General features: G+C 44.6%; 3 protein-coding genes across 6 annotated transcripts in view; 1 reads left to right on the forward strand and 2 right to left on the reverse strand.

The window, feature by feature from the left end:
- Positions 1-100: 100 nt before the first annotated feature.
- The window catches only part of LOC128895147 (clarin-2), a 49,085-nt gene continuing 22,439 nt past the window's right edge, over positions 101-26,746 (reverse strand). Inside the window, exons 2-6 of the mRNA XM_054157467.1 lie at positions 10,029-12,308; positions 8,387-8,656; positions 2,628-2,816; positions 2,261-2,396; positions 101-1,360 (exon numbers count right to left, since the gene is read on the reverse strand). Coding sequence (XP_054013442.1) covers positions 1,222-1,360; positions 2,261-2,396; positions 2,628-2,816; positions 8,387-8,609 — 687 coding nt within the window. The 5' untranslated portion in view covers positions 8,610-8,656; positions 10,029-12,308 and the 3' untranslated portion in view covers positions 101-1,221. The remainder of the gene's footprint in view (positions 1,361-2,260; positions 2,397-2,627; positions 2,817-8,386; positions 8,657-10,028; positions 12,309-26,746) is intronic.
- On the reverse strand, positions 17,867-19,688 carry LOC128895141 (DNA polymerase interacting tetratricopeptide repeat-containing, protein of 47 kDa). Its single transcript, XM_054157446.1, has 6 exons — positions 19,226-19,688; positions 18,984-19,155; positions 18,711-18,903; positions 18,358-18,638; positions 18,113-18,277; positions 17,867-18,024 (listed from the first exon to the last, which is right to left on the reverse strand). Exons 1-6 carry the CDS (start codon positions 19,494-19,496, stop codon positions 17,940-17,942), a joined length of 1,167 nt encoding a protein of 388 aa, XP_054013421.1. The 5' UTR covers positions 19,497-19,688; the 3' UTR covers positions 17,867-17,939.
- LOC128895132 (proline-rich transmembrane protein 4) overlaps positions 20,111-26,746 on the forward strand; it is a 122,488-nt gene continuing 115,852 nt past the window's right edge. For all 4 annotated transcript variants that reach the window (XM_054157419.1, XM_054157420.1, XM_054157417.1 and 1 more), the window contains exon 1: positions 20,111-21,008. The gene's annotated coding sequence lies outside the window, so the exon portion shown is untranslated. The remainder of the gene's footprint in view (positions 21,009-26,746) is intronic.

Raw genomic sequence — 26,746 nt, forward strand, 5'->3', positions numbered from 1 at the left:
AGAAGAAGCGTGACCGAGAGACGGTCACCTTACGCATAAGTTCATGGCAGCGAATGAGAGCCGACTTCTTTATTATGGTATAAGCTAAGATCTATACATCTTGTCCGTATTGTCTTTTTAATTGTTTTATTACATTTATGATATAGTTAACAATTACAATACTACGTAATAAATAAATCACTACAGAGTATCAAACTCCGTTTCTATTTACATCCTACACGAGACTTAGTTGATAGAAAATTCGCAAAGCCGTAAGCCAACTTTTATCGTTCGTACGAACGATCGAAGACGAAGTTTCGATGCAAGAAGATCGTCTAAACGAGTCGACTCCTTTTACAAACAAAAAATGGCCAAAATTTTATTCGAGTTTTGCTCGCCTCGGATATCGGCTTGACACGCCGAGACCAGAGGTTAGAATTGCAGCGTAACCGAATAACCTTCGATGCCCTTGAGCAGCCATTTTTGACCGGCAAGCGTGAAAGGCAAGACATACGATGCACGAAAGATACACAACTAACTAGAGTATTCAGATTATTATACTACAAGTCGCAATCGTGTCGTTTGATACGTTTAAACGTCCACATTGAGATGTCCATCGACTTTATTACTGAAAATTGTGACATAGTATAACGATACGTAATATACACTTATGATTTCGAATTCATTCTACAACGTCCATTTCACAGTGTTCATAACAGAAACACTCGTCAACTGCACGCTCTGATATCCACACGCGATTACCTTAGCGGTTTTAGAAACACCGCGATTACATGTTTACCGAACGAAACATTCCACCGAAGATTGCATCTTACAAAAGTAATTGCTTCGCGAATTCGTCTATCGTTCACGGTCGAATTCCTTACCTTAATTTCGATGTTCCGCGATCAAATCTCGCTCTACGTATATCTTTACACGTAACAAATTCTCCCATGAAATCTTATCGAATCTCGGAACTTTTTACGCTTTGGTATTACGTAAAAATTCTCGGAACCTTGATCTCGACCGTTAACAACATTCGTCCGTGGTTTACTGCTAATTCCGTTAACGTGTTCACAGTTCAGACGCCGCAGCGCTAAATGGGCCAGCAAACATGTAGGAACTTTACGAAATACGTCGTCGAACAGCGGAAACATCGAAGTTTGCTTTTCGCTAACGACGCGAGCGCCGTTTCATTTCTGTGATGGATCTCTCCTTGAGTCATCGCACCGTGAATCCTTGGACTTAATACAGCATTATTGCCGCGGCGGTCTTCTCTTCCAGGGCAGGAATCGCCTCGAGACGTTCGATTTTGTCTCGTCCTGAGCCCCAGCCAACCAGTGCTATGCTGATTAAATGCACCACACCGGCGCACACAACGAGCCTGAAGCAGAGACAGAAAAATGTGCAGCTCAATCTTTCTCTCAGCTTTTCATCTTTTTATATATATATATATAAGATTATCGATCAACAGATCAAGCGCTCCCCCTTATTAAGCCTCGTTAACCGTCGCGTGACGCCTACGCTCCTCCGGAGGAATCCAATTTTCTACAGAGTATGAAAGTAAATATTGATCGCGTGATCCGATAGATCGCATCGTTATTCGAATTTCTCCTTTCTTCGAGGAACGAGATACGTTAAATTTCCTTCGTGGGTTTTGTTTCCGAAAGGTGGGGGCAAGGCTATCCGCCTCCTAAGCCTGAGCGCCATTAGGCCAGTGCCTGATCTGCTTTGCTTTAAAGCCGGCCTTGACTGAATATGCTAATGCATTGCAATTGCCAAGCGTTGAAGCAGCTGATAGAATCCAATAGGACAATACGGTAGACAATATGGTAGACAATATGGTAGACAATAGCTACATAGTAGAATTCAATAGGACAGTACGCAGAGAGACCCGGAAGCAGGACTATAGGATATAGGCTCGTGCAACATTCATGCACGAATTCATTAAAATATATCACACATGGTTAGCGTATACCGGCGGTGAATTAAGAATGAAACGCGCGATAATATTTGTTTTTAATAAGTTGGTAAACGAAGGCTGTAGTTTATGGTATCATCGAACTCCCGAACGATGCCTTCCCTCATGCCCGCAACTGCTGATCGCTTCGGAAAGCATCGTACGTTACGGAAAGCAGAGAAACATCTATCGTATCGGACAGCAGGCTTTAGAACTTGCCATCCGTGAAGCATGGAATCATCGGCGTAGCTCGGCCCGGCTCCGGGAGCCTCCGTGTACGCGATGCTCCATCGCCATTGAACGGGAGAATAAAAGGTCTCTTACCAAAACGAATAACCGAGCTCAGCGGAACCTTCGCTGGTCCACATATTGTCGATGTCCTCCTTCGGCAGCACGTTGAAGTACAGCTTCGTGTAATACTGCGCCAGCCAAGTGCTCGTGCTCGCGAGGCACATTAAGACTAAAACAAACGGTCAAGTCAATATTCCAGCCGCGCCTCTGTCGCGTTCTCGGTGGCGTTTATCGCTCAGGTAGAGGATTATCTATCGCTCTTGGAAGCAGAGATGAACAAAACTATACGTAATGGTCATCAGAAGTGACAAGGACAACTATACTGAAAACGATACAGGAAAGGGAAGGAATAAGAGACTAGAAGAAGTCTGTCGTAAAAATGTTTGCCCTTTTAACTTACGCGTTAAAATATTTATGAAGTATACCCCTGGATCGGAGAGGATTTTTGACCTAGGCGACGTGGCAGTGTTCAACACAGCGAGAAGCGCGGCGAGGCCAGCGGTGACGAGGGCCGCCGAGGTCGTCGTCAGAGTGCTGATCCAGAGTCCCCAGGACATCACCGTTGGGTCCTGTCTGATCATTTCAGGCACTACAAAAAAAAAAAAAAAATAAAAAAAATAGTATATGTATATAGGATCGTTTAACAGCAAAACTTTTTTTATCGTCATCGTGCCGGCATCGAACAGCCCAGCTCTAACTCGGCCGAGGCTCGACCGTAACTTCGACCCTTCGAAGCTCGCGATTTTCGTTTATTTTTTTCTGTAGAGGAGCCGAATCAGCGGCGGATCGACGCTGCAAATTGAGATTACCGCCGAGGCGTAATGAATAATTAAGCGAGCGGCAAATACTCGTTGCTTTGGCCGGTTCAAGTTATATTGCGTCGCAAATAGAGAACTAGATAATTAGCCCGGGGCTAGAGTCTCAGCGAATCGCCAAGTTGACAGCCTGCGACCGCTGGAGGACATCCCAGGAATTTCCACGGGAAGAAACTTATCCTAGGGATCTACTTAAAGTATGAGGCCGGCGTCACGTCGGCTACTTATCCGCTACGGCGATGCAAACACGCGTCTTGGCGGGCCAACCTCATCCTTCAAACTGCACGGAGTTTGAATAGGTGCATTCTTGGGCGAGTAGTTGCGAGATCTTGAATTCCATTCTCGACAAAATCGAGGCATCGCGAGGAAAGAGAAAGAGGTCCGAGGGAAAAGAAACAGTCGGCAGAAGCTCATCAATCGTTTAGGATCGTATTATACCGAGTGTCCAGGAGACCACCCCTCAACTCTCCCGATGGCGAAGATAGCCATCTTGCACTTTTCCAGCCTTTACCGTATTGCAATAAAATTGCTTCGAGCGCAAAAGGAGACAACGCTAACCTCGAAGACGTAGAACGCTATAGATTCGTTCAGGACTCGAACTCTACGACTTATCCAGTCTTCGCTACATTTTGGATTTATAAGTGATGTGTATATGGTATATGAAAAGCCGATTCCGTGAGAGGTCCGACTCTGTACGCGAAGCAAATCGATACCGAACTGGCACCGTGATAAAGGCGTTCGCTATCGTAACCGAGTTCTGTTCGTTCTGGGATCTCCGTTCGATCTTTCCAACATCTAAAAATATAACAATAAGTTCTAGCTAAAGAAGCGTGGGCACCGGTTCCGTTTCTTAAACGTGGGATACTCAACATCGACGCGTTCTCTCGAAACGCGATACGCGACTTTCCATCGCGCGGTAGACTTTCCGTGAAAAAGAGGATTTTAACGTTCCCCGTGGTCAGCATCGGCAGCCTCGATGATACGAGTACCTACGCGCACGTGAAAGTTGACCACGAGGCACGGTCGGAAATTTTTGTACGTCGAGAAACCAGTTTCTGTTCCTATTGTTACAGCCGCTGGCTGCTCTCGCAGACGGAATTTCTCCCTCGGGCTGCTTTTCTTTAGGCCGAGCTTTTCTTCGTAACTCGCGAATAGAAGCTTAATCCGGACAAAGTGTTGTTTCTTATCCGGATAAAAGTGCGACCGAGATCTGTTTACGAGATCGAGAAATAGGAACTTCGCGTCTCTTAATCATCCGATTAAAGGCCGTTCGCGCATCCAGCCAATTAACTTTTGCCAGTCGTTTGTCGGCCGACGATGCCGCGGGAGATTAATAATCGATTCGATCGCGACACGCGTACCGATGGTCGCGCTGGATGCGTTCACAACGTGACAGAAGGCTATTATTGACCTCGCGTTTAAAGACGCACCGCGTAGTTAAAGACGGTCGTGTATGCACGCGAGCATTGTTACATACGTGACCAGTCCGTACGTGTTCGCTCGCGTGTCCCTTTGGCGCTATTGTCTGTCTCGATGAAAGAGAAACGTTTCTCGTGACGCGTGCCGCAACCAATCCCCCACTGTTCTTATTCTTTAGAGACACAACTCGAACGCTGCGCCTCGACTCGCTCGTTCCGACCGCGCAAATACGGAATTCGCTTGCAAAGGTAACGGACTCTTTGTGCCGGGATAAGCGATGCAAATCGCTCGCAATAAGAATTTTAATGCGACTAATGTATTCAACGCTTTTGCCCGCCACTGGGTCGAGAACTGCTCGGACCACGATGCCCTCGTTACCTCCATGGCTGGATCCCCTAATTTCCATCTCTCCCTCTGTCTCCGAGGGCATTTCGAAGTATCCCGGAAACCGTTCGGGGGAGGAACTCGGTCCACGCGTACCGCACGTGCTTCGATCTATGGAATTTCGCTACGAATTTCGAAACTTTGCTACATTTTGTTTAGATCGAACAAAGCAGCCAAATTTTCCCTCGAATTAACGGTTCCTTCCGCGGTTCTCGAAGCAGACGAATTTCTTCCGGGATAAAAATTGTCTCGCTGGGCCGGAAGTCCAACACAGCACACAGCTGTAGAAGAAACGAATATCCCGAACGAAGAAAACGCCGCACGAAAATTGGTTTCGCAGATTGAATATCGAGAGCGAAACTTACGCGAATGGAAGTCGAAATTTCGAGTGGACGCGGAAACGGACGAGGGAAACGTATACTACGATTTTTCGTTAGACGAAGTCCGACAATAATTCCGAGAAATGTTTTCCTTTCGCGATCCCGTGGCCATTTCTTCGTTCTCGGCTCTTGACGGAAGAATTTCTGAAATTACGCGGGGAAATCGAAGGGAAACATTTCCGGGCGTACTTTCGGTACGGGAAGTCGAGGATAATCTTCGCGAACTCTTCGGATCGAAGTGGTAGTTTCGTTCTGTCTTGGGATCGATCTGTAATTGATTTTTTTTTTTTTTTTTTATTTCACTTATAATCGCTCGCGGGACACGTGGTAATTGTGTTGTTCGTATCGATAGAATTTTCGTTGTTTATTAGATGTTGAATCAATTGGATCTAAATATCGTATTTAGCCCGGTGACAAAAATGAATCACGTGTCTGTTCCAAGTCCTCACCGAGTCCTCCTTAGTTCTCAGAAGTGGGTGCCAGTTAGTCGAGAGACAACCTCGATAGCGAATGCGGCTGGCTTTCCGAGGCTTCCAAGTGTCGAAATAAAATTCATTTTATAAAACCGTATTATTCTCACCTATAATCCAACATTAAATTATTGGAACATACCAATTTCCCAATTATCGTTTCTGAGCGAGACGCGAGCCAAACGACCCAGTTGGCCCCTTTGCGATACCGCCTAGCCTAAGGGTCTACGAGATCTTCGTCCAGCGTTGATTTCACCCTGTGCGGCGAACGCGGGAAACAGTTTGTTTTTTTCTCGTACGAAAACGAAGAGACCGGAATAACTAACGACGACAAAACACTCGCGACCCGAGCAGCCCGCGGTGTTGGCCCGATCATTATCGTCCGTTGTTCGCGTTTGGCTTGCAAAGTAGCGCAGCGTTCCGTAACGATTTCCTTATTCGCGCGGGGTTGGACGGCTTTTTGCGTCTGCTTTCGCGAAAAATTATGCCGTAACCGAAGTGCGTAAAGACGCCAGACCGTTACAACGATGAGCACGTAAAATGCTATTCAAATTGTTCGCCTCGAGGTGGGGAGAGTATGCCCCATGGATGAACACGTTGACGCCGGCGCGGTTTTGCAGCGTCCGCGTGGTGGGGCGGCGCGGCATCTGCGGTAGGGCAAGCATGACCCACCGGTGATGCACGCCGCCTCGCGGTACAGACACGAACGACGGCGATGCAAATCGGCGTCAACGGGTTAATCGATTTCGCGCTACGATTACTTTTGGAGTCTTTGCTAGAGGACACGGCAAGGAAACCGTTTAAAAGAAAATTTGTACGAAGAGCAAAACGGAAATCTCCTAATGAAAATACAGGCACAGAAATACAGTTCACAGTTGTTTTTAGTCCGAATGGTTAACGGTGGCGCGTCTTGCGGATAAAGATGGTACAGGTAGCGGATATTTTCGCCCGAACGCTCTGACCGGCATTGTACCGCCAGGTTATAGCGCGATAAAAGTTTCCTCGGGCGGTAACGATTTCGGTATCAGGGCGACGGGACACGCGAGCATTATAAATACGTAGTCCTGTTACCACAGGAACTCCAGTCGCTTAAGATGCTGGGAAAAAAATTCATTATGGGATAAACGGGATCGCGGTGCTCGTTAGCCACGATGAACGCCATTGTCTAGAATTTACCAAACGTTTCTTACTCGGAAGGATCGTCGTCGGGTAGCTAGAAAATCGGAAACGGATGGACGTAAAGCATCGAAAGGGAGGACGTTGGCAAGCATGTCCGTATAATCTACAGCCGATTACCCATGGGTTTTCGTGACTAACAGAAAAGACGGTGCCGCGGATCGAGCGTCGAAGTTAAACGAAACTGATCCGACGGCGATTATCGAGGCGAAGATTTATCGCGGATACGAGCGGAGACTCTCCCGTTCGCACATCGGCTTCAGAGATCGCGTGCAGGTACAGTTATGCCGAATAAGATTCCCCAGTCTGGCCAACCATCCGGCAGAATTTATGGGCACAGTATCGCACCGTGTACCTGGAACACGAAGGAATCTTCCTCGCGCGGTTCGCCGCGATGATAACTCGTCGTCGACTGATATTGCAACCAGTCGCGCTCTCGAGGTGAACCGAGCTGCTGTAATCATGGTATTTCAGGTATTTAGGAAGAGCATTAACGCGTTGATTGATTTCGAGCGTATCCGATTGCAAGCTGGCGATCTCCTTCCCAGGAACCGGCCTTTATCTTGATGTAACGAGAGCGCGGCGTTTACGGAAACACCTCGATCATAAGAACGGGTATTGTCGGTTGCTGGACAGTCGGCGAGGCACCTCGATTGGCAAAAATCATTTTATTGGCGCATCGAGTTCCAAAGAAATCAAGGCACGCTCGAATGACTCGAATATTGGAATAGAACTCGAGCGACTAACGTTTGGATGGAATCCAAGTAAAAAAAGAAGATCCATTCCCCTGCGATAGAACGTTACACGAAATGATGTTGTTAAGCAGCTCCGCGAGGAATGCAGATCGAGTAGTCGCGAGCAGGTAGAATAATTTAATGGACAGGTATCAGGGTTCGCCCCGTGACATGTTACGCAATAGTATCGAGGTACTACGTGGGCGGTGTTTTAACTCGCGATTCTCGATCACGAATCGAAGAAGGCGAGCGATACCAGCACTTTTTCTCGGGAGTCGTTGCGGTTGGTAATGCCGTGCGCGAGATACGAACCCGCATACACTCTGCTCGGGATATCTTAAAACTCGTAAACTTACCTTGAACTTCCGACGCTTAAACAAACAAAATTCTATCTAACTTCGCATCGCAAGTCGATATCCTGGACGCGGATGTCGTTGACGATACCGACAACGTGTCAACGTTTTTTTTTTTATAATTTCATGACAAATATGATTAAAAAAGGACGATTCCGAATCACAATTTCCTTCGCAAAAATGTCGGATGGTGCGTCGTTTTTGAATTATTAACGAAAAAGCCATTACTCTTCTGCTACGAGAGAATATTAAATATTTTACATTAAAATTCTCGCGATCCCAAGATTTCGTTATTAGAGTCCCGTTCGAGGTCGCGACCCGTAGTTTCAGAAGCCCTGTATTAAAACATCGGTTCGGTAATAGAAATCTGCGTAAAAATCTCCGTAATGATAAATCTCCGTGGGCCCAGCGTAAAAGTAAAAGCTCACCAGAAATGTGGTAGGTCCTCCATCCGTAGGCGACGTTCAGCTCCTTTTTTCCTTGAAGAAGGCCAAAGTGAACCCTGCCAGAGCTTTCCTGGGGATTGGGCGTCCTGAGGGGTCGAGCCTCGACCCAGTGTTGCGTTACGAGTGCGGCGCAGACGAGTCCTCCGCCGAGCAAAGATAGGAAGAACGTGGCGAAGATCGTGCCCCGTCGGAACATGGACGTCATCCTTGGGTCACGCGACGTCGGCCCAGCCTTCGGATAGTTCGAGATCACTGTACAGAAGAGAAAGAAGAGGCGAGTCATACCGGATGCACGGCATGGCATTCCTTTCGTTCCGAACGCGCGTAACCCGTTCGATCAAGTTCGCGCTCCGCCACGGGAACAGTGAATTGCCTGGCGCGTTTCCCTCGAAATCGAAGGTAAACACGGGCTTCGACAGTGGTTCGAAACTAAATTTCGCCGGGTTTAAGGATCGAACTATTTGTTACGAAAATATCAGTGCTACCGATAGAAGAGCTTGAGTGTCGAAGCTTTGAAACTTAACCGAGAAGGAACACTGGTTAACTTACAGGAACTTGTAGGAACATTAGTATCGTGATTTACGGTATTGGAAAAAGTACGCGTAAAAATGCAGTCGCGCCTAGTTTCGCGACGTTTAGCCCGATTCGTTGGCGGTCGTTAGCTTTTTAAGCGTCCACGTTTCCTTCCAAGCGGAAAAAAACGTCGGCTATTCGAAATCGGGTGCACATTTGTTATCCAAATACGAAACGTTCCTCGTCGAGTGGTTTCAAATGACACCTCATATTTGGAGAACGTTCCTTTCTCCCGGTTGGTGTTTTCTCTTTTCAACGAACTCAAAAGAGACGCGCAGCGGCTGTACGCGCGGGAACAAGACGCTCTCGGCGTGGGCATCGGTAGTCTACTTGACGACAGCAACTATTTAAATTATGCCGCAGAAACTATGCCGCTTTCGCAACAATTATCCGGTCTGCTAGAAGAATCCACCGACGTGAAAGCGCCTCGAGAGACCAAGTGCTCGACATTTCGACTACTTTTTCTTTTCAACCCTTCGACCCTGTGCCCCAAGGGCCCTTCGCCGGGTACCTCCGCTCCCAGACCGACGCTTGTCGACATTTCTGCTAGATGTTTCTCTAGGAATTATTGCGCTAGGATACTTATTTTCGTTACGTTGCCAAAGTTACAAATTCTGTTCGGTTTCGCAAAGGAACTCGAGACTGAACTTGCGAGACGTAGAAGACAGCGAATATAGAAAAGAAGAGGAAGAACGAAAAGACGAAAACACCAGGGTGTTAAACTACTCGGCGATCAAACTTCTCGGCCCCTCAAGGGTTAGAGATGGTTTCTGTGCATTTCAGGAGACTTTACTGTATACCGTTAGCAACCGAGATGAAAGAATATTAACGTCAAAAAGGACATCGAGGACTATAGCAAGGAAGACAACACTGTGTGGAGCCACTACAAGCACCATAGAGAACCCCAAGGGCTCCACCATTGCAAAGACCATTGCAAACACGAAGAACTATCACGCCAAAAAGTCCACCGAGTGCGTAAAGGTGACCAAAGGCTGCGCCGAAAGTCAAAGCTACCAGAAAACGACGAACGTCGGAATAAACGAGCACGTACCTTGTCCCTGGCTCTCCACGAAGTGCACCTGGCTCAGGCTCCTCGAGAACTCGCCCTGCTTCACCTTCTGCGAGAAGTCGGCGTTGCCGAGCTTCTTGGAGAACTTCACGCGACAGTTGCTCCGAGGCTTGCCCGGCCTGAGGAGGGACGACGGCCTGGGTCTCCTCGCGAACGTGTACGGGATAGTGTACGGCTGCGCTACGTAAAAGTAAATCGGCCTGTAGTCTTCATGGAGATGATGTTGGGCGAACCCGGCGTTCGTCGGGTAGCTGCTGTAGACGCTCGGTGCCCCGTTGCTGTACGCGTACGAGCCCGTATAGTGGACGCCGTAATGGTTCGCCGTTTTTCGTGTGTTAGTGTCCACCGTTTTGAAAAACGAGAGAGGACTCCTTCCTCCCGAGAGGGTTGCTTCTTTCTGAATCTTGCCGCGTTCGTGAAATTTCAGGTCGAATTCTGGGTGACTCGTAGTTTGAAAAAAAAGATACCTTTTATTCGGTGAAATTGACGATTAGCTTCTTCTTAATTCCAGTTTTGTTTTCTCTCTTTCGTTTTATTTTCTTCGGAATCTTGTTCACAGTCGCGTTATTTAATGCGTCGATGAGATCCGTTTAACGAACCCGTTAATCTTTCCTTTCAAAGAACGATAGGTACTCGAAGTAGTACAGCAACTCCTACAACACTTGTGTTTACCTTGGTCTCACAGGGATCTTCAGGGTTCTGTTGTCCGATATTCTTTCAATGGAGCTTACTCAACGTAATAATCTGCTGTCTCGAAGGAAGACAAATGCCTTTCGCCTTCTAATTTAAGCTCGGCTCTTTGTTAACTGTAATGGCGTTTCGTTCTTTCCGAAAACAAGAGAGAAAATTCGCTCTTCTTTTCGGATTCTTGTGTGCCGACCTCGGAGACATCCAGAGTTCCACTATCCGATTTCCTGTCGATGGAGTCTGCTCTTAATGAACGTAGTAATATCCTGTTCCAATTTTCCAGTGTTCCAAAGCGAAGCGATTTTTGCTCTTTTTGACAATGCAAGCTCAATTTCCTCTCGGCTACGCGCCCGTCGAATTCCTTTTTCTCGCCGGTTAGAAAAACGGAGCCGTATCCTTCTTCCCAGCGAAGGTTATCCTTTCGGAACCGTCCAGCGAGTCGTACAATTTTCTACTTAACTCGGATTCCAGAGATTTGCAGACTCTCGGTATTTAATTTTCCCTCGACGGAGAGTAATTTTCCTGAACATACACGGTGATCCCTCGCTCTAGTTTCCCAGCGTTACAAAGTAAGCTAACTTTTCGAATCGTTTTCTTCTTTCGAACGATGGACACGCCGTGTTTGACCTGTATTTTCTCTCTCTTTTTTTTTTTTTTTTTATATCTACGTTCGAGCCATGGTCCGTTTTGCTATCGTCTGGGAGACAAAGAGCATTCCATCCTGAGAGATCCTTTCTTTTTCGAGAAGGTACTAAGTAATCCTACGATTTTCCGCGGGACAACCGATTACGGAGATTTCCAGAAACTAACGAGACCGGTGATCCCGACTATTTTGCAAACAAATTTCTTTTGCGCCGTTAGGGTCGCTGCTTTATCTAGAACTCACTCTAAAATTTAAGCTCTATTTCCTATTAACTATGCGCTCGTCAGGCCCAACGATTTATCGTTACCAGACGAGTTCCCTTTCACCGCCGCCGGAAAACCTTCTCCCTCGAGCGATCTTTCTCTCAAAAACGCGCAAGTAGTATTATCTCGACGATTCGCTGTACCTCTTATTCCCACCGAAGGTTCCGGGAATCGAGATTGCTTTCGTTTCGCCCGAACCGTTAATAATTCCAGGTGTTGCCTTCGTCGAATGGAATTCCAACGAAACGGATCTGCTCTTCTTCCGCTTGGAAAAGTCGAAGGGGCTCTCTTCCTTGGAGGAATCGACGATTGAATTCTTCAACGACGCGTTTAGATCGTTTCCAGGAGATTTCATGGAGCGTGTCGGGCGAGAAAATCATCCCCTGCTCCTCGTTTAATAGTTAATTAGTCGTGCGCCCGTAGGCGTCTAAAAGTTCACGAGACACGTTGCGTATTTAAATGCGAGAGGGCCCTCTCCCGTTCTCGGGCGTTTCTTTCACGCTGTTTTGAATGAGAAAGGGGATCCGCCTGGACGTAAGGTTTTCCAGTGTTTTCTCATGAATATCGGCTGCTTTTACGTCATGCTGAAAGCTCCTGCCTCTCCTTGATCTCCTTCCTTCCTCTAATTGCATCTAATTCGCTGCCACCGGGACCACGGCCTGGGGCTTCCTGCACATAACAGTGATAGTATCGATTAGAAGACAATTTAAATTTCGCCAGCCTAACATTCGACTCCTTATCCGCGATACTACGTAAGTACACGTGCAATTAAACGGACCGAGTTTCAAAGTTAATCGTCAGGTAGTTTGGCTAGGAAATAGAATCAGAAAACCGACGGTAAGAAAACTAGGGAGTAGCTCTTAATTCTGTACTCTTTGGCGCGGGTCGAGCGCAGCGGTAAATGGCGATAAGTGCGAGCTTAGCAATAACTCGACGATTTAAAGAGAACGAGGTGAAGTTCCACTCGACTCTTCGATCCGTAATAAACTGCAGAATCTGCGGCCAACGAACGGTCGCACGTACAAACCGGAAATTGTGTCACGACATGTACCCGTGTCTCCAGGCCACCTAGCGCACCACCGCTGGAAGTTATTGTGTCGGACGACGCGCGATTTTGTATCCGCGGTGCTTCGAGATTCTTCTCGAGTCCGGATTTCGCCTAAGCGGTGTCCCGTTTCGTCCTCTGCCGAGAGCTTTCCTCGACTGTAAACAATGCTGCGCACGTAAGCCGAGCGGCCCGAAAATGAGATACACGTAACAATGGAAATGGACAACGAGGGAGTTCTTTAAGAAAGGGGAAGGTTTTCGTCGGACAACGAGCGAATAATTATCGTTAGAACACGCAAGATGACGCAGAAAAATGTAGAGTCGGTAAAGCACGGTGTACTTCTGTAGGAATTCAAATCGGTATTAAGCTCCGAGTTATGCCTCTATTATAATCTTCTATTCTGTTTAACTCGTGATTTTCATCGCGAGCCAGACTCGTGATTTTCAATTTTACCTGAGAATTTGCATCGCGAGCCAGACTCGCGATATTCGAGTTCGGTTCAGAACTTACTTTACTTAAAAAGTAAAAATATTGCCGTACTCTACGAACAAAGGGTAATCGTCTCTGCAAGCCTGAACTTGTCAAGGGCCGAGTTTCATCGCTGTTAATTCCTGAAACGCGAGTCGCCAACTCGGTGCAAACCCTTAACGAATCTCTTAATATTTTGATTGTTCGCTGGATATCGTTCAATTTTTCTATCTCTCCCGTTTACCGAGTTGTTTGTCAATGTTTCCGAAATGAGTTTGCGTTGGTATTCATGAATAACACCGTCTAGTAGCATTCTTGACGTAACTGGAACAGCAATTGCGCGGACGTAATATATTGCATTCACGCGTCCACGTGTTACGCCGGCGCTTCACTTTTTACAAATCGTTTAAATATTCCTCTGCTACCGTCCATACCTCGGTCCTCGACGGGATTACGTCGACGGGATGTGGCTAAAACCGAGATGAAAGCACCGGTTGTGGAAATCCTCGAAAATAACCGTATCGTAAACTCTCGCTATTTTTCACCCTATTTACTGATACTGGAGACGGCATACACCAGCAGTCGACGATTTTTTGGTCTCTAAATGCGTAATAAATAAATGTAAAATATTTTGAAAGTATATTTTATTCTAATCCGTTCAGTGGCATTCGGAATGGCGTTTTGGTGCCAGGTGCGCCATCGCGAAAGAATGTGTATCCTTGATACGTTATTCGAAACTGTTACCTATAACAATCGCCTTAATTCGTGGGAAACCTCTTGGTCGCGAAATGGACACCGAAAAGTCACCAACGAGCAGTTCGGGATAACTAAAACGGTGCTTTCACGCTTGAAAACGGGAGCAAGTTACGTGTAAGCTGGAAAGCAAACTGGTCTGAATGATCGCCGCATCGATTTTCGTAATCGAAACCTTGACGCGGCATCGCCGGCATTAATACCAGTTATGTTAATAGAGAACGATGACGGTCGCCGATCGGATTTATCTTGAAACGGGGCAACGAGATATACGATCGAAAATAAATTAATTCCTGAGCAGACATTTCCCTTTTCATTGACTAGGAAAGAAACGATTTGCACGAGTCGCGCGTCTACAACCAAACGAATAATTGAATTTCCGCGTTTCGACAAAATGAAGGAACGAATCTCAACGATCTATACGTTTCTTACGTATTTCGATAAATAATCCTTCGCTGTATCGGAATATCCTCGATGTTATTTTCAGTTATCCCGATTTAAGATGTTCCCGTAGAGGACGCTGACTTTTCTCAACGTAATTTATTCGACCGTTAAATCACGCTGAATGAACATGACGCAAGATACTTTGTTCTTTTATTCGTATTATACGCCTTCGACCGAACTCCGCTGTCAGCAAAGTACAGTTACCGCTGAGCGATCACTCATCCGAGCACTGTGACATAACCTATCATAGCAAAACCACGCCGAGGACATTTTCCTGCTTGAAATGGAAACAGCGAGATCGGATTTCTTAACGTCCAAAACAACCTCCGATAAACGTATTAATTTTGTATTTAGGTTACGTTTGAGAGGCGAGAGAACTGTTGGTCGAACGCGATATCGTATAGATATCGAATAGCGAAAATGCATTCGAGAGCAAGGAATATAGAGGAATGCGCGTGGCCATATTGAAACGGGATGACGAGGTCGACTGGATGCCGTTAGACCATGTCGCGATGCGACTGTGCACAGGCAGCCATAGTTCGCGTGTAACATCATCAGCTGGGAGGAAGAGAGCGTCGAAGCGAGAGGTGCAAAAATAGTAGGAAAGCAGAGACGAATTGACAAAGAGAGAGCCGTCACCGAATTGAATTTGTCTACTCATCGCGGTCTTGCATGAGATGAAACGCATCCGCGTGTAATTCTATTGTACCATTGGCCGCATGCCCTCTATCGAGACAACGTTACGTTCGCTTCGATCGTTCGCTCGAGGCAAAATGGAAATAAGTAATCCGCGAAAAACATCGTTTTTTGTCTTTCGTTCGACTTTCTCCTCGCGTTCATTGAGTTTGCTTTACAACAGAGCCTCGTCGATACATTTTATATGTTTCATTTAACTTTTCGGTAAATCATATTTTCCTGAAACGTACCTCCCATTCTTTTAATATTCCGAAAAGTCAAAATAATAACAACGTATGCATAGAATTTTCCCAGCGAACATGTTCCTCTTTCTAACAGAGAATTTCTCTTTTTGCTGGCGTTCAGTCGACGCAGACCCGAGACAACGATCTTCGGTATGTCTCTCCGCAGTAACGCGATGCCATCTCGCGCATGATATCTCGACATTTTTTTCCCCCCGTTGGACAGATTGACTCGTCGTTACAACCGGTTCGGTTCGTGAATTTTTCTTCCCGGCTGACGCAACCTTTCGACATACAGACGTGACCAACATGACGCGAGCGTAAAAGAAAAATCACTTTTTTCGACACAGTTATCCCGCGAACGTACACCGACGTACTCGAGAGAATAAGGAGAATTTTTCGAGAGTTATTCAGGTGACTGTGATTTTCCTATACTTTATTTAACGCTAGATCGAGATATTCAAAGTATCGTTCGAAGAGTTCTTTAACCGACTGTATGTTCGACGCTGTGCTCGTACCGTTCGTGCGCTTCGGGGCATCGTAACAAAGATGCATCGTGGTCCACCATAGCCAGTGAAACTAGGTCACGTAACCGTCCCCTACCACCTCGAGAATCCTGCCTGCTTGCTTGTCCCTGTCTGCCAGAACGCGTCTTCTGGGATAACGAAGTTGCGGGGATCGGCTGATTCGCATGTGAGAATTCGCACTTTCAAATATACGACCAAACTAGGAACGATTTGCAACAACCGTCCAATCTACGTCGAGATCGCACGAGCGCGCATGCATTCGCAACAATTCCGCGATCGGCACGCATATTTTCGTATTTTCCTGGATGGTCGAGGAACCTTATCCAGGTTAGCGAACCTGCCTATTTAAGGACGCCACGACCGCGATAACCTACGCTTTATTGTAATTACGTAAGCGAGAGTCGCTCGCGCGAAAATATTCCCTCGTACTAATATCGAAAAAAGCACCTGTTTTCCTTGTATCGCCACCAGATGAAATCGATTTGTCCAAGAACGACCATCTTGCGAGCATAAAAATAAGAGAAAGAAAGGTGGTAGATGGCAAACCATGTCCTAACAGTTAATCCAGATATAATTGAATTTCATCAAGTTTTTCTCACGATATGCTACCGCGTCGTGTGAAATGCCTCTGGTATTAACGCGGATCAGCTTTTCGCGAGCCGAAGAAATTCAATTAAAGCCAGTTACATGGAAACTGGTGGCAATTTCGATCGAATATCAGAGAGTCAAACTGCAACGGTTTCATCACATCGCAAACTGCTCGACGTTTGAATCTGCGTTACGATGCAACAATGACCTCATGAATAATTTAACGCGGGCCATTGTCTCATCGGTATGTACTAATAACATCACGTCAGTTGTAGCGTGTCTGACACTGATTCACTTGCATGCATGCATTACTTTTTTTTTATTTTCAATTCGGTCATCCGTAACTGTTGTTTCGTTTAAACCAGCCGAAACCCGGATGCGTGCGATGTTTATCGACCTTGCGATATCGGCACAAAAGTAACATTCACTCGTATTTCGCAAAATTACGCGAAAGAGGAAGCTTCGATCTAGCCATTATGAAAAAGCACCATTATTTTTGTAGGGTTAAAAACATGATTTTAATCTATTCAAGTTTCTTCGATTAAAGAAACAGCAGAAATTTGTCCAATTAGTTATTCAACCGAGTACCCTGTAGTTTCAAAAAATAGTACCACGTTTCGAATGATCTACGATTAAATACGGTTCTTTTTCTTTCCAGAAAAAAATGTCCATCGTCTCGCGATTATCGGTGCAACGTGTGACGGATAGAGTCGATCGTCGATCGATAGAAAGGATCGGTGACTGAGAAAAGATAAAGAGAATCGCAAGGGAATAATGAAAAATTTGCCTGCATTGCTTTGGCATCGTTTGCGTTCCGTTCCGCTTCTCTCCCACGCCGCAAAGGTCCCCTTGTTTCTTAAATCACACTTGAAAACAGTGACCTTCGGTATCCCCGGCCGACGGACCGATCTTTCGTGCTTCCGAACGTATTTCTGACACAGCACTTTTTCGTCACCGTCCTAACACAACTTCAACGTCTTCACGGTTTCGAGAGTTACCGCGCCGAGACGTATCTTACACGTTGTGGAGCGTCTCTTGAACTGAATTTGTGACTCAGGCCCTGACTCTTTATGCCCATCTGGCTTCAGCAGGTGTTACAGATGGCGCCACCTCGCGATCATGCCCTAGCCTCTCTATCCTACCGGTCCCTTCCATACGTTACGAAGTGGGACTAATTTGCCACGAATTTGCATTTATCAAAAAATTCCGAACGATTTTCACATTTATTTCAGAGAAAGGATGGATAAAGAAATTAAAAAGTAAAAAGATAGCTCGTCTTTTAAATTAATATAATGTCTGCATATTTATGGAATTTTCTCCAAGTATAATGTTTAATAAGAACGTTATTTACACCGCCACGTACACTTCGAGGTCATCGTTGTTTTATAACACTAATGGACTAGTAAATATACGCGTAAACGCGATTACTGCACTACTTAATAACAATTTGCATATTTTCCAAAGGCTCGATCACGCAAGTGAAAGGAGAGGAACGATAATTAAACTTTTACCAACTTTTTACGATAAATTTATTTACAGATATATGTACAATTTGTTAGTAATTATCTAAAAACCGCTTCTCCGCTTCGCTAGATTTCACGAGTATCAAAAATGCTGGAGTTCCACCACGCACGACGAATCTGAAATTTATTTCGATAGTTTAACAAACCTTCGGTTATCGTGATTCTTCAAGTATTCGGTTTTCCACGTTTCATCTTTCGACCTTACCGTTCATCTTGTAATATTTTCCCTAGAGAATTATTGATATCCACTTTATGCACGGAACGTTTATCTTTACCCTCAAAATAAATATTTATATTTTGAGGAGTATAGCGGTGCTTTGAATCCCATTCTGGAGGTTCACTGAAGAGTTGTTCTATTTGTTCTATTAATCTAAACAATCAAAATCGTTGAAAACGTGGCTAATAGATTTTAGGTAAAATTGAGAATGCTTATGCAATGTAAGAACGTACAATGTGTCCTCGTGAAAATTTTGTATGAAATCTGATTGCTGTGTTTCCGGATATAGAATCATTACTGGCCAAATGAGCTTATTTTCTGCATCTAGATGAACTCTACTTTGGGCTATTTGTGGTATTCGAGGTTCCAAATCTTTTAAATCTGGATTTTTTCTTCCATCAATTGATTCTAACCCGATACCCTTACTTTTTATAATGTTCAATAAGTGTTCTTCTTCCTTATCTAATTGCTTTTCTAATCTATCTAATTTCCTTTTATCTCTTTTTAAACGTTCCTGTAAATATTAAAATTGAGGCTTTTGTACTCTACTAATGCATTAAGAAGTTTTACACGTGGTATATCTTACTCTTGCAGTTATAGCCTGTGATTTCAAACTTAATATTGTCTTGTCAGTTGGAGAATGATTAAGAAATTGATCACAAAGATCGATACATTGGTCATAGTCTTTAATATGAAAACAACAAGTAGCAGCTCTGTTCAGAGCTTTTGAATAGCGTGGTTTCAATTTTAATGCATGCTTCGAATCATTTAGACTTGATCTGTAATTTATACGAGGCTATTGTATAATCTAGATAAAGTCTATAAGGACAATATAACGTATATAATTCTATGTATATACCGATAATTTTTTAACATTAAATGAGATGCAGCCCTATTGTTATAAAGCTGAGCCATTAGGTCTGTATCTGGACATTTAGTCCGTATGCCTTCTGTGTAACTTAAAATAGCCAATCGGTACTTCTTATATTTGTAATTGAAATTTCCATCCTCTTTGTAATTATTTGCCAATTCTACAAAAGAGTCTAAAGCTATAATTTATTAGGATTTTCAAAGGATATAATAATGAAAAATGAGTTCTACCATTAGGAGTATTCTCATCCTCTCCATATTTAAGTTCTTGCAATGCTTCCACTAAAGGAGACAGTTCTTCCCCAGGTTCCGGTGCCTTTTTCATGAAGAAAGGATGCTTTTCCATTTCTTCTTCCCACCGATCTTCTGGCCATCCTTCCGTATAGCTTCTTTTTTCTAAATTATTTATATAATCATCCAATTCGGCATCTAATTTCGAAGCAAGGGCTAAACGTTCCTCGTCACTCCACTTTTTATGCTTTTGTTCACTTGTCTCTTCCATTGTCAAACGATCCGGTAGACTGACGTTTTACTCAACTACAGTAACTGACAAACTCAAATATATTCATAAAAGCATATAAATTTTAGTAGAAACGATATAAAAAATGACGTTATAATTCATAACCTCGAAAAAACATGTGATAGTATTTACATGAATTCTGTTATTTCAGGACATGATGGCAAAATTACATTTACCGACGCAGTATATTTCTTGTTCAGTCCTAACGATGGCGCTAATCGTATAATCATAAGAAATTAGAAAAGTTTATCATATATTACTAACAATTGCTGTTTTTAAACAATTTCTAGACATTAGTATTTTTAAATATTTTACTAAAGGATAATTATAAGAGTATGAAATGGATTCCACGGTAAAAAAAGTTTACAATACATTCGTAGGAAAAATCGTGAAATTACACAAAATGTTTTATGAAAATTAGTACGTGCATGGAAGCTATTTAATAATTATTTGCAAAATCAACGACAAAACGATTCGAAAGACTATTCATTCGGAACGAAACAGTCTCGATACTTTTTTTTACCAATCAACGAAACAATCGTTAATTTTTGTTTAATTCGCTTACCATCGAGAGGTCCCTAAAAAATGTAGCGGTTCGATTTTTGTCATTGAAAATCAGAGACGTGGAAAATTTACAGATTTATCGAATCGAACTCAAGTCTTTATATGTTAGAGGAAATAAAAAGAATGTTATTTGTAATTAGGATAGATTCTAACCTATAAACGAAGAAAAGTAAAATCGACCAGTTTTAGCATCGAAATATTTGAATATTTTCAGAGTGTCGCGGAAACGCAATTGTTAATTTCGAATTGATTGTACAGTAGGTGAGAAAAAATTGGGGAACGGGAGTACGGGTAATCCTACAATAAAATCCGTATCGAAAGTTGGGGATGAGAAAAGCTAGAGGAGGATACGTCGATCGGGTAGGGGTGGCTAAGGTTCGGACGTTTACGCAAACATTCGGGTTTTGGCCCCTTTGTGCGTCGGGTAGGCAAGATGGCGCTCGGTGAAAGCTGGTCCACGATTGGTCGATGAGACCGCACCGCGAATCTCCCGAGAGCAGTCGCTTCCACGGCCTCGTAGCGGGCGAGTTGTTGGTGTCCCTTTGGAAAAAAGCAAAACACGCTCTCTCGTCGTCGGCGACGAGTGTAATGGCCACCGTGGGCCTAGGATAGCGGTGGAGGCGGTTCGGTTTCTTCGATCTAGGCGCTGGCATTATCGCGGGACGACTTATTCGTCGATTAACACGATCAGTGAAGTATATTTGATTTGCGCGTGTCGAACTGCCGCTCCGTAGTTTTCGGAATCGTGGAGAAGAAGTGCGTGTAACATCAACCAGTGTGCATCAGTGTACTTAAATGTGTGCCAGCCATTGTCGAGCGTGCATCGTAGTGTGCCGGTCAACGAATCGTTGAATAATACACTGGATACATCGGCTGTTCGTTTCGTCGCTTGGATGCTACCCTCCTGATAACCGAACGTGGGCATAATCGGTAAGTGCAGCACAATTTAAACAAAATCACGATCGGTCTTGACGATCCTCGAATTCGAAGTTTAACATACTTGTGGCGTGCGTGTACATTGTGGTCATTTTCTACGTCGGATCTATCGATGCTCCCGACTAGACGCACCCCTCAACGATTTGCCCCATAGTACAAAAACAATCGTCGTCGCGTTGTCATCAACTATGCGGCACGCGGTTCCCTTTTGTAAAAATCCCTACGAGTCGGATCTACGTGTGGGAATCGTGTCAGTTCTCGCTTTCGCACATCTCTACCTCGGCTGCTAGCTACGTCGAGTTAAACGTTTCGAAATCTAATGTCTCGAGTGGTAATGGAAAAAATTAAACGATCGAACAAAATTGTTCGAAATTCTCAGAATTGAGACTCGACACGGTTGTCGACGAAGTAAAGACAAAACAAAGACGCAGCAGAAAAAGTTTCCGTCCGGTAAGGAATCTCGAGTAACAAATGAAAGATAAACGATTTCTCGGTCGCGTCGTTGGTTGAATAAAAAATACAATTAGAATTGCAGAATGATATCGATTGTATCTCGTATCGAACTTGTCTCTGGTAGCTATCGAATCGGATAAACGTGTCGAAGAAACTGATACACGTTCGATCCATCCATTATTCGAATGATATTTCGTCCGTCTCTGACGTGTTACCATCCTCCTTTCCCATGGGGGAAAAGTCCATTTATTGTTATATGCAGGTAGTAATGAGAGTATGCGCGTTGCGAAGCACGATCAATTTCGGAAGATCTACCACCACGCTGCAAAAGATGTCGCGCCACACTTCCCGTGCTAGTTTATTGTTGCTAAATGTTAGGCGACGGAATTTATCCCACTTGGTATTAACGACGCTCGAACAATTCGATACCGAAGTGTACTCGGCTAGAATTATCGAAATTTCTGGTATTTGGCGTAAAGTTCCGATGTACTACGCACTCAAACTCTTTAAGCTCACGGGTACATAAATTCAATTATTATACCGTGTCTGGATCCATTCTTGGAACAAATTTCGTGAACCTGAAGGTATTTAAACCTTGTAAATAATTACTCGGGAAAGAGGTGGAAATAGAAGGCGAAAGATAGAATCTACGTTCTCATAATTTACAATAGTAACGAGAATTTCAGCGGTCGAAATTTGTACTCGAAGTAATTTTGAAAAGCGAAATCGTTTAATTATCGAATTCGTATCGTTTACGTTTCTCTGATTTTGCGTTAGCTATCGATATTTCGAACGCATTTTGGCATATTTTTTAAAATAATAACGCACATAATTCATTACTATTTTCACGGTATTATTCTCACGGTGAAATTTTCTCATCTACTCGTTCCTGCAAATTCACAAGAATTTCCACTTTTTTTTCCTGGCATCTACGCCGTCGGTGAATTTTAAACGTCACGGTACCTTAAGGCGAGCAAATGATAAATTACTGTTTCCATGGAAACCCAAATGCGTTCGGTGAATATCCTTCCCGGTCTTGTACGAATATTACGGTCATCTCGCCGTTACCTTCGATTATTCGGACAGGTACACCTTGGAGTAGTCGGCACGTTAAAAGGTTAAAACGGATCGTCGTGTTTCTAGGTGTTTTCGGTAAGCAGCATCTCGCCGTCCTTGGCGATTACAGTGGATGGGCGTATTCTTTCCGAACAAGTGTACTCGACGGAATCCCATTTACCCGAATATAAACGCCCGTTCCCGCGAACGACCTCTTTATCCCGAGTTTAATAGCGATGCTAAGATATCGCGAAAAATAATATATCACGAACGGGTAACAGGTGCCCCCTCTCGATATTTTCCAGCCTTTTTTTTGCGACGGCAAATCCGCGCTTACGCGTAAATGAAACCGGCGTGTTAGCGCGAGATGGAAACTTTAATTTTAACTTTAATTTTAACGATACCATTCGCGGCGACCGTTGACATTTTCGCGATTCCGTCGTGATTCACGCGGCGCGTCATTGGTCGAAAGAGCGCGACGTAAAATAACGCGGGTCGTCGGTCTCGAACGCGTCGAGCACCACTTATTCACGAGCGCGACAACGTTTTTGTTGCGACGCGAAATGTTTATTAGTCGAACGGTGAAATAACGGGGAAATCATCGAGTTCTCTGCGATCTTATTCCGCGCGGATACTTTTGCCGTAATGTGCAACACTCGCAACGGGTCGAAACTAGAGCGTTTTGCACGTGTTGCTGGCTAGACACGGTCCGGTGTGTCAATTAACGTTATCTGTATGAAAGGCAACGTTACAAATAAGAGATTAATAAATTCCTCTCGCGTTTAACGTTCAATCAAATTCTGCGGTAGACGCAGCCATTTTTATCCGTTTGCTAATGATATCTGTGAAAAAAGGAATCGCTAAAGAGAGACTTACAAATATCATATTTATTCTTCGCGATGGAGATTAATAAATTCCTCGTGCGTTTAACGTTTAATCGAATTCTGTGGCAAAAGCATCTCTTTCCTATTCGCTTGCGAGAAGATTAACACTTTCAATCTTTATTTATTTATTTATTTATTTATTTATTTTTAATGCACTTTGCAGTATAGAAAACAAGAATAAGACGAAATGCACATATTGTTGTACGCGCTGCGTATTAAAAGTAACGCGGCCTTTTACGGAACGGAATTGGATTAACTCTTTAATCGCCAGTTATGAGCGCGGTTTACGTGTTTCGTCGTGGAACGTGTAATTTTATTAACTAATTTGCGGGGAACGTAGCGTAAAAGTTAGCGCGGAAGCGCGAGTCTTGCGAAATTGGTTCGATATGAAACATTTTTCTAACGATAAAAAAAAAAAAACGAACCGTTCGACACCGCGTAAAAGTTCGCCGGTTCGATACGAAATCGTTGGCGGTGATAAACGAATCGCCAGGAGAATTACTTCTCGACGGTATCAACAGCGAGACGACCCTTGATATTTCGTAATTTGTTCGTTTCTCGTAACGGGACAACTTCGCAAACCCCGAGAGTGAAAGCGAATATGCAACGCAAAAGTGAATTTCACCGTTGGATTACGTGGTAATTAACTTTTCGCGTGTAACAATTACTAACTAAAATGTCGCTCGCGCGCTGCGAACCCGAACCCATTTTGTTGAAAACACAAAACAATTCCTGCTTCAGCGAATGAATGCGGTAATTCGTACCTTTGAATTTATGATAGAACATTACCGTTTGCATTTGTCTGCGATCGTACGTGTCTCGAATTGTAGAGGAATGCCATTAGTTATCGTAATACCGATTTTATGCATTTACGACGTACGCTAACGCAGGGAACGTATGGAAAATCTATGCGAAATATATTTCGTGAATTAATGGCCATCCGGTTGAGACTTGGGTTATTTACCTATATGCGTGGATTCGTTGTAGAGATTCGTTGTAGAGATTCGTTGTAGAGATTCGTTGTAGCTTAAACTAGAGTTGTAAACGATTAGAGGTACCGAATGAATTCAAACACCTAATAATATCGATGGATAAGTAGCAATCGTTTATCTTTCGTTAGTAATTCGAACTTTTTATCCACGGATAAACGATAACCTGTAAATACGAATTTCGCACGTCTCTGGTTCGAGTGGGCAACTCGAGGAAGAAGACGAAATAAAATATTAACAAAAAGGGAGCTAATGAAAAGACCAGCGGCCATCGATCGGTTTATACGAAAGCATTTTGTCCAGGGCGACGAAACGTGCTGCAGATGACGACGCCGCGGAGGTCCGACTTTATTTCACGATCCTCTCGTAAAATTCTTCTGACGTTGATTGCGTGTACTCCCTCCCGTGAATCGTTCAGGGGTCGACTCGAAGCTCTTTCAAAATGTCCAATCGCGTGCCTTCCGCTGGCCTTTGTTAATCTGTCATGATTTATGCACAGGCGCGATTAAAGCGAAAGCTTTCATCGATACGGCTAATGTGTTCAGCGATAGAGATTATCTGACCGTATAACGAGATTCTAGGCGGATCGCTCGCCGTTGCAAGTTTTTCAGAATTCCGAGAAGTGGTTCCCAACCTCGTTTCGCGGGTGGCCAGAGATGGGAAAAATTTTAATCGAATCGCAGTGAACGCATAAAAACAGAGGTACATAACTCGCGGTAAATTAGATGATCTAAAGAGCACAAAAAAAAAAAAAAAAGAGAAAAGAAAAGAAAAAAAAAACTTGAATCGTTAAAAGTTACGTCTGTAGACGGTTTAACCGGCGCCGGAGAAAAACCATGTCGTAAGCAAAGGTCGTCATAAAACGGCTCGGCTGTATCTGTAATAGAATGTACGTTTCTGTAAATACAAATGATCGTAGGAAACCGAAAGTATTTACCAAAAATCACGTCGCTGGAACGTACGGTGGAACACGGTCGACGCGTACACCGATCTCGACGTGAATATTAACGTTTTCTTTTTCCCTCGGAGGCATGTATCCGACAATAACAGTAATGGAGCCCGGTGGCCGCCGGTTCGTTATAGTGTCGTAAATGTCACGGACGACGATAAAAATTTCTAACGAGACACATCGTGCCTTTATATCGGCCTTACCACTGGCTAAAAGGAGTCATCGGGCCGGGGTTTCGATCGTTCGGTTATGATTCCTGTCGGTAAATAAACGGGCACGGGTGGAATAGCGTCTCTTGAGCGAACGTTCGAGCGAAAAAAAATGAAAGGTAGAGTGGTCTCTTTGTGTAAAAGAAATTCGTTACTTCGGCACGTCGAAGCGCGAGGCTAGGTTGGTCTGTGCAGTGGCGGAAGGGGCAGGTTGGAGGAGCAGTGCACCGCTTAACTCGTTGAAATCCGACGATGTTTAATGAGACGTCAAGAATTTGATGCGAGTTTTCGAAGCAAGTTGCATAGCACCGGCGGTCTGTATAAAGACGGCCTTTATATTTGACCGGTCGGAAATTCAGTGAGCATGTGGCAACGCCGGATCCTTCTGTTTCTTTCTCCCTCGAGGCTCGCCTCGATTCGTCGGGCGCATCTTTTTCCAGCGGGGCAGCGGCGGCCATCGGGGCCCCATCGTGTTCCCGTAGCAGAAAGTTTCTTCTACCTTTGCCACGCCACCACCTTGCACCCCATCTCCTCCGCCGTACTCTTTTATTTTATTATTCGACCCGACCTCGACGAGTTAGGCTGTTGGCTCGCCCGTATATCTCGAGCTCCGTCTCTCTTGCGGCTATCGTTCTACCCCCACCATCGCTCCCTCTCCCTTTCTCTTTCCCCTCGAAGCCTCGTCTCACGGCTAGCGATGGGATCAAGTTCGATCTAAACCCACGAATTCGTGCCAAGTTTACTGCTCCGAGCGTAAATCGTTGCGATTTACGATTTAACGCGTTTGATCGTCGCGTCACCCATATACGACCGATAGCATCTCGAGAACCTCGAGAACAGAACCAGAGTAAACAACGTTTAAATAACTTTGATCGAACGACGACTAGTCGATCCCGTCGCTACTCGCTGCTAACGGAGAAACTGGAATCTCGTTGCACGGATACACGGACGCCTCTCTTTCTCGTAGCGGGCCCTCTCTAAACGTGCACAATTAGTCTGTCCCGGACTTCGGCCGGCCCGACAAGCATTTCCCCGCCATTTTCTATTTATCTTGGACGCGTTATCGATGCTCGAAGCCGGTGCGCGCATATTAAAACTTCACGAGGCTCGCCAGGAATCCAGGAAGAGGCGCGGATCCGCGGGACGGGGAGGGAATCGTATATATATATACAGGACGGTGGAAACTTTTCAT

Source organism: Hylaeus anthracinus, unplaced genomic scaffold (assembly GCF_026225885.1).
Source record: "Hylaeus anthracinus isolate JK02 unplaced genomic scaffold, UHH_iyHylAnth1.0_haploid 4, whole genome shotgun sequence".
NCBI classification, from domain to species: Eukaryota; Metazoa; Arthropoda; class Insecta; order Hymenoptera; family Colletidae; genus Hylaeus; species Hylaeus anthracinus.

Excerpts from the sequence above, each read along its gene's own strand:
- LOC128895141 (XM_054157446.1), bottom strand. The coding sequence starts at position 19,496 with ATGGAAGAGACAAGTGAACAAAAGCATAAAAAGTGGAGTGACGAGGAA. Across the intron at positions 19,156-19,225 it reads GGATGAGAATACTCCTAATG|AATTGGCAAATAATTACAAA; the intron begins GTAGAACTCATT and ends ACTCTTTTGTAG. Across the intron at positions 18,278-18,357 it reads AATTTTCACGAGGACACATT|ATTAATAGAACAAATAGAAC; the intron begins GTACGTTCTTAC and ends TTGATTGTTTAG.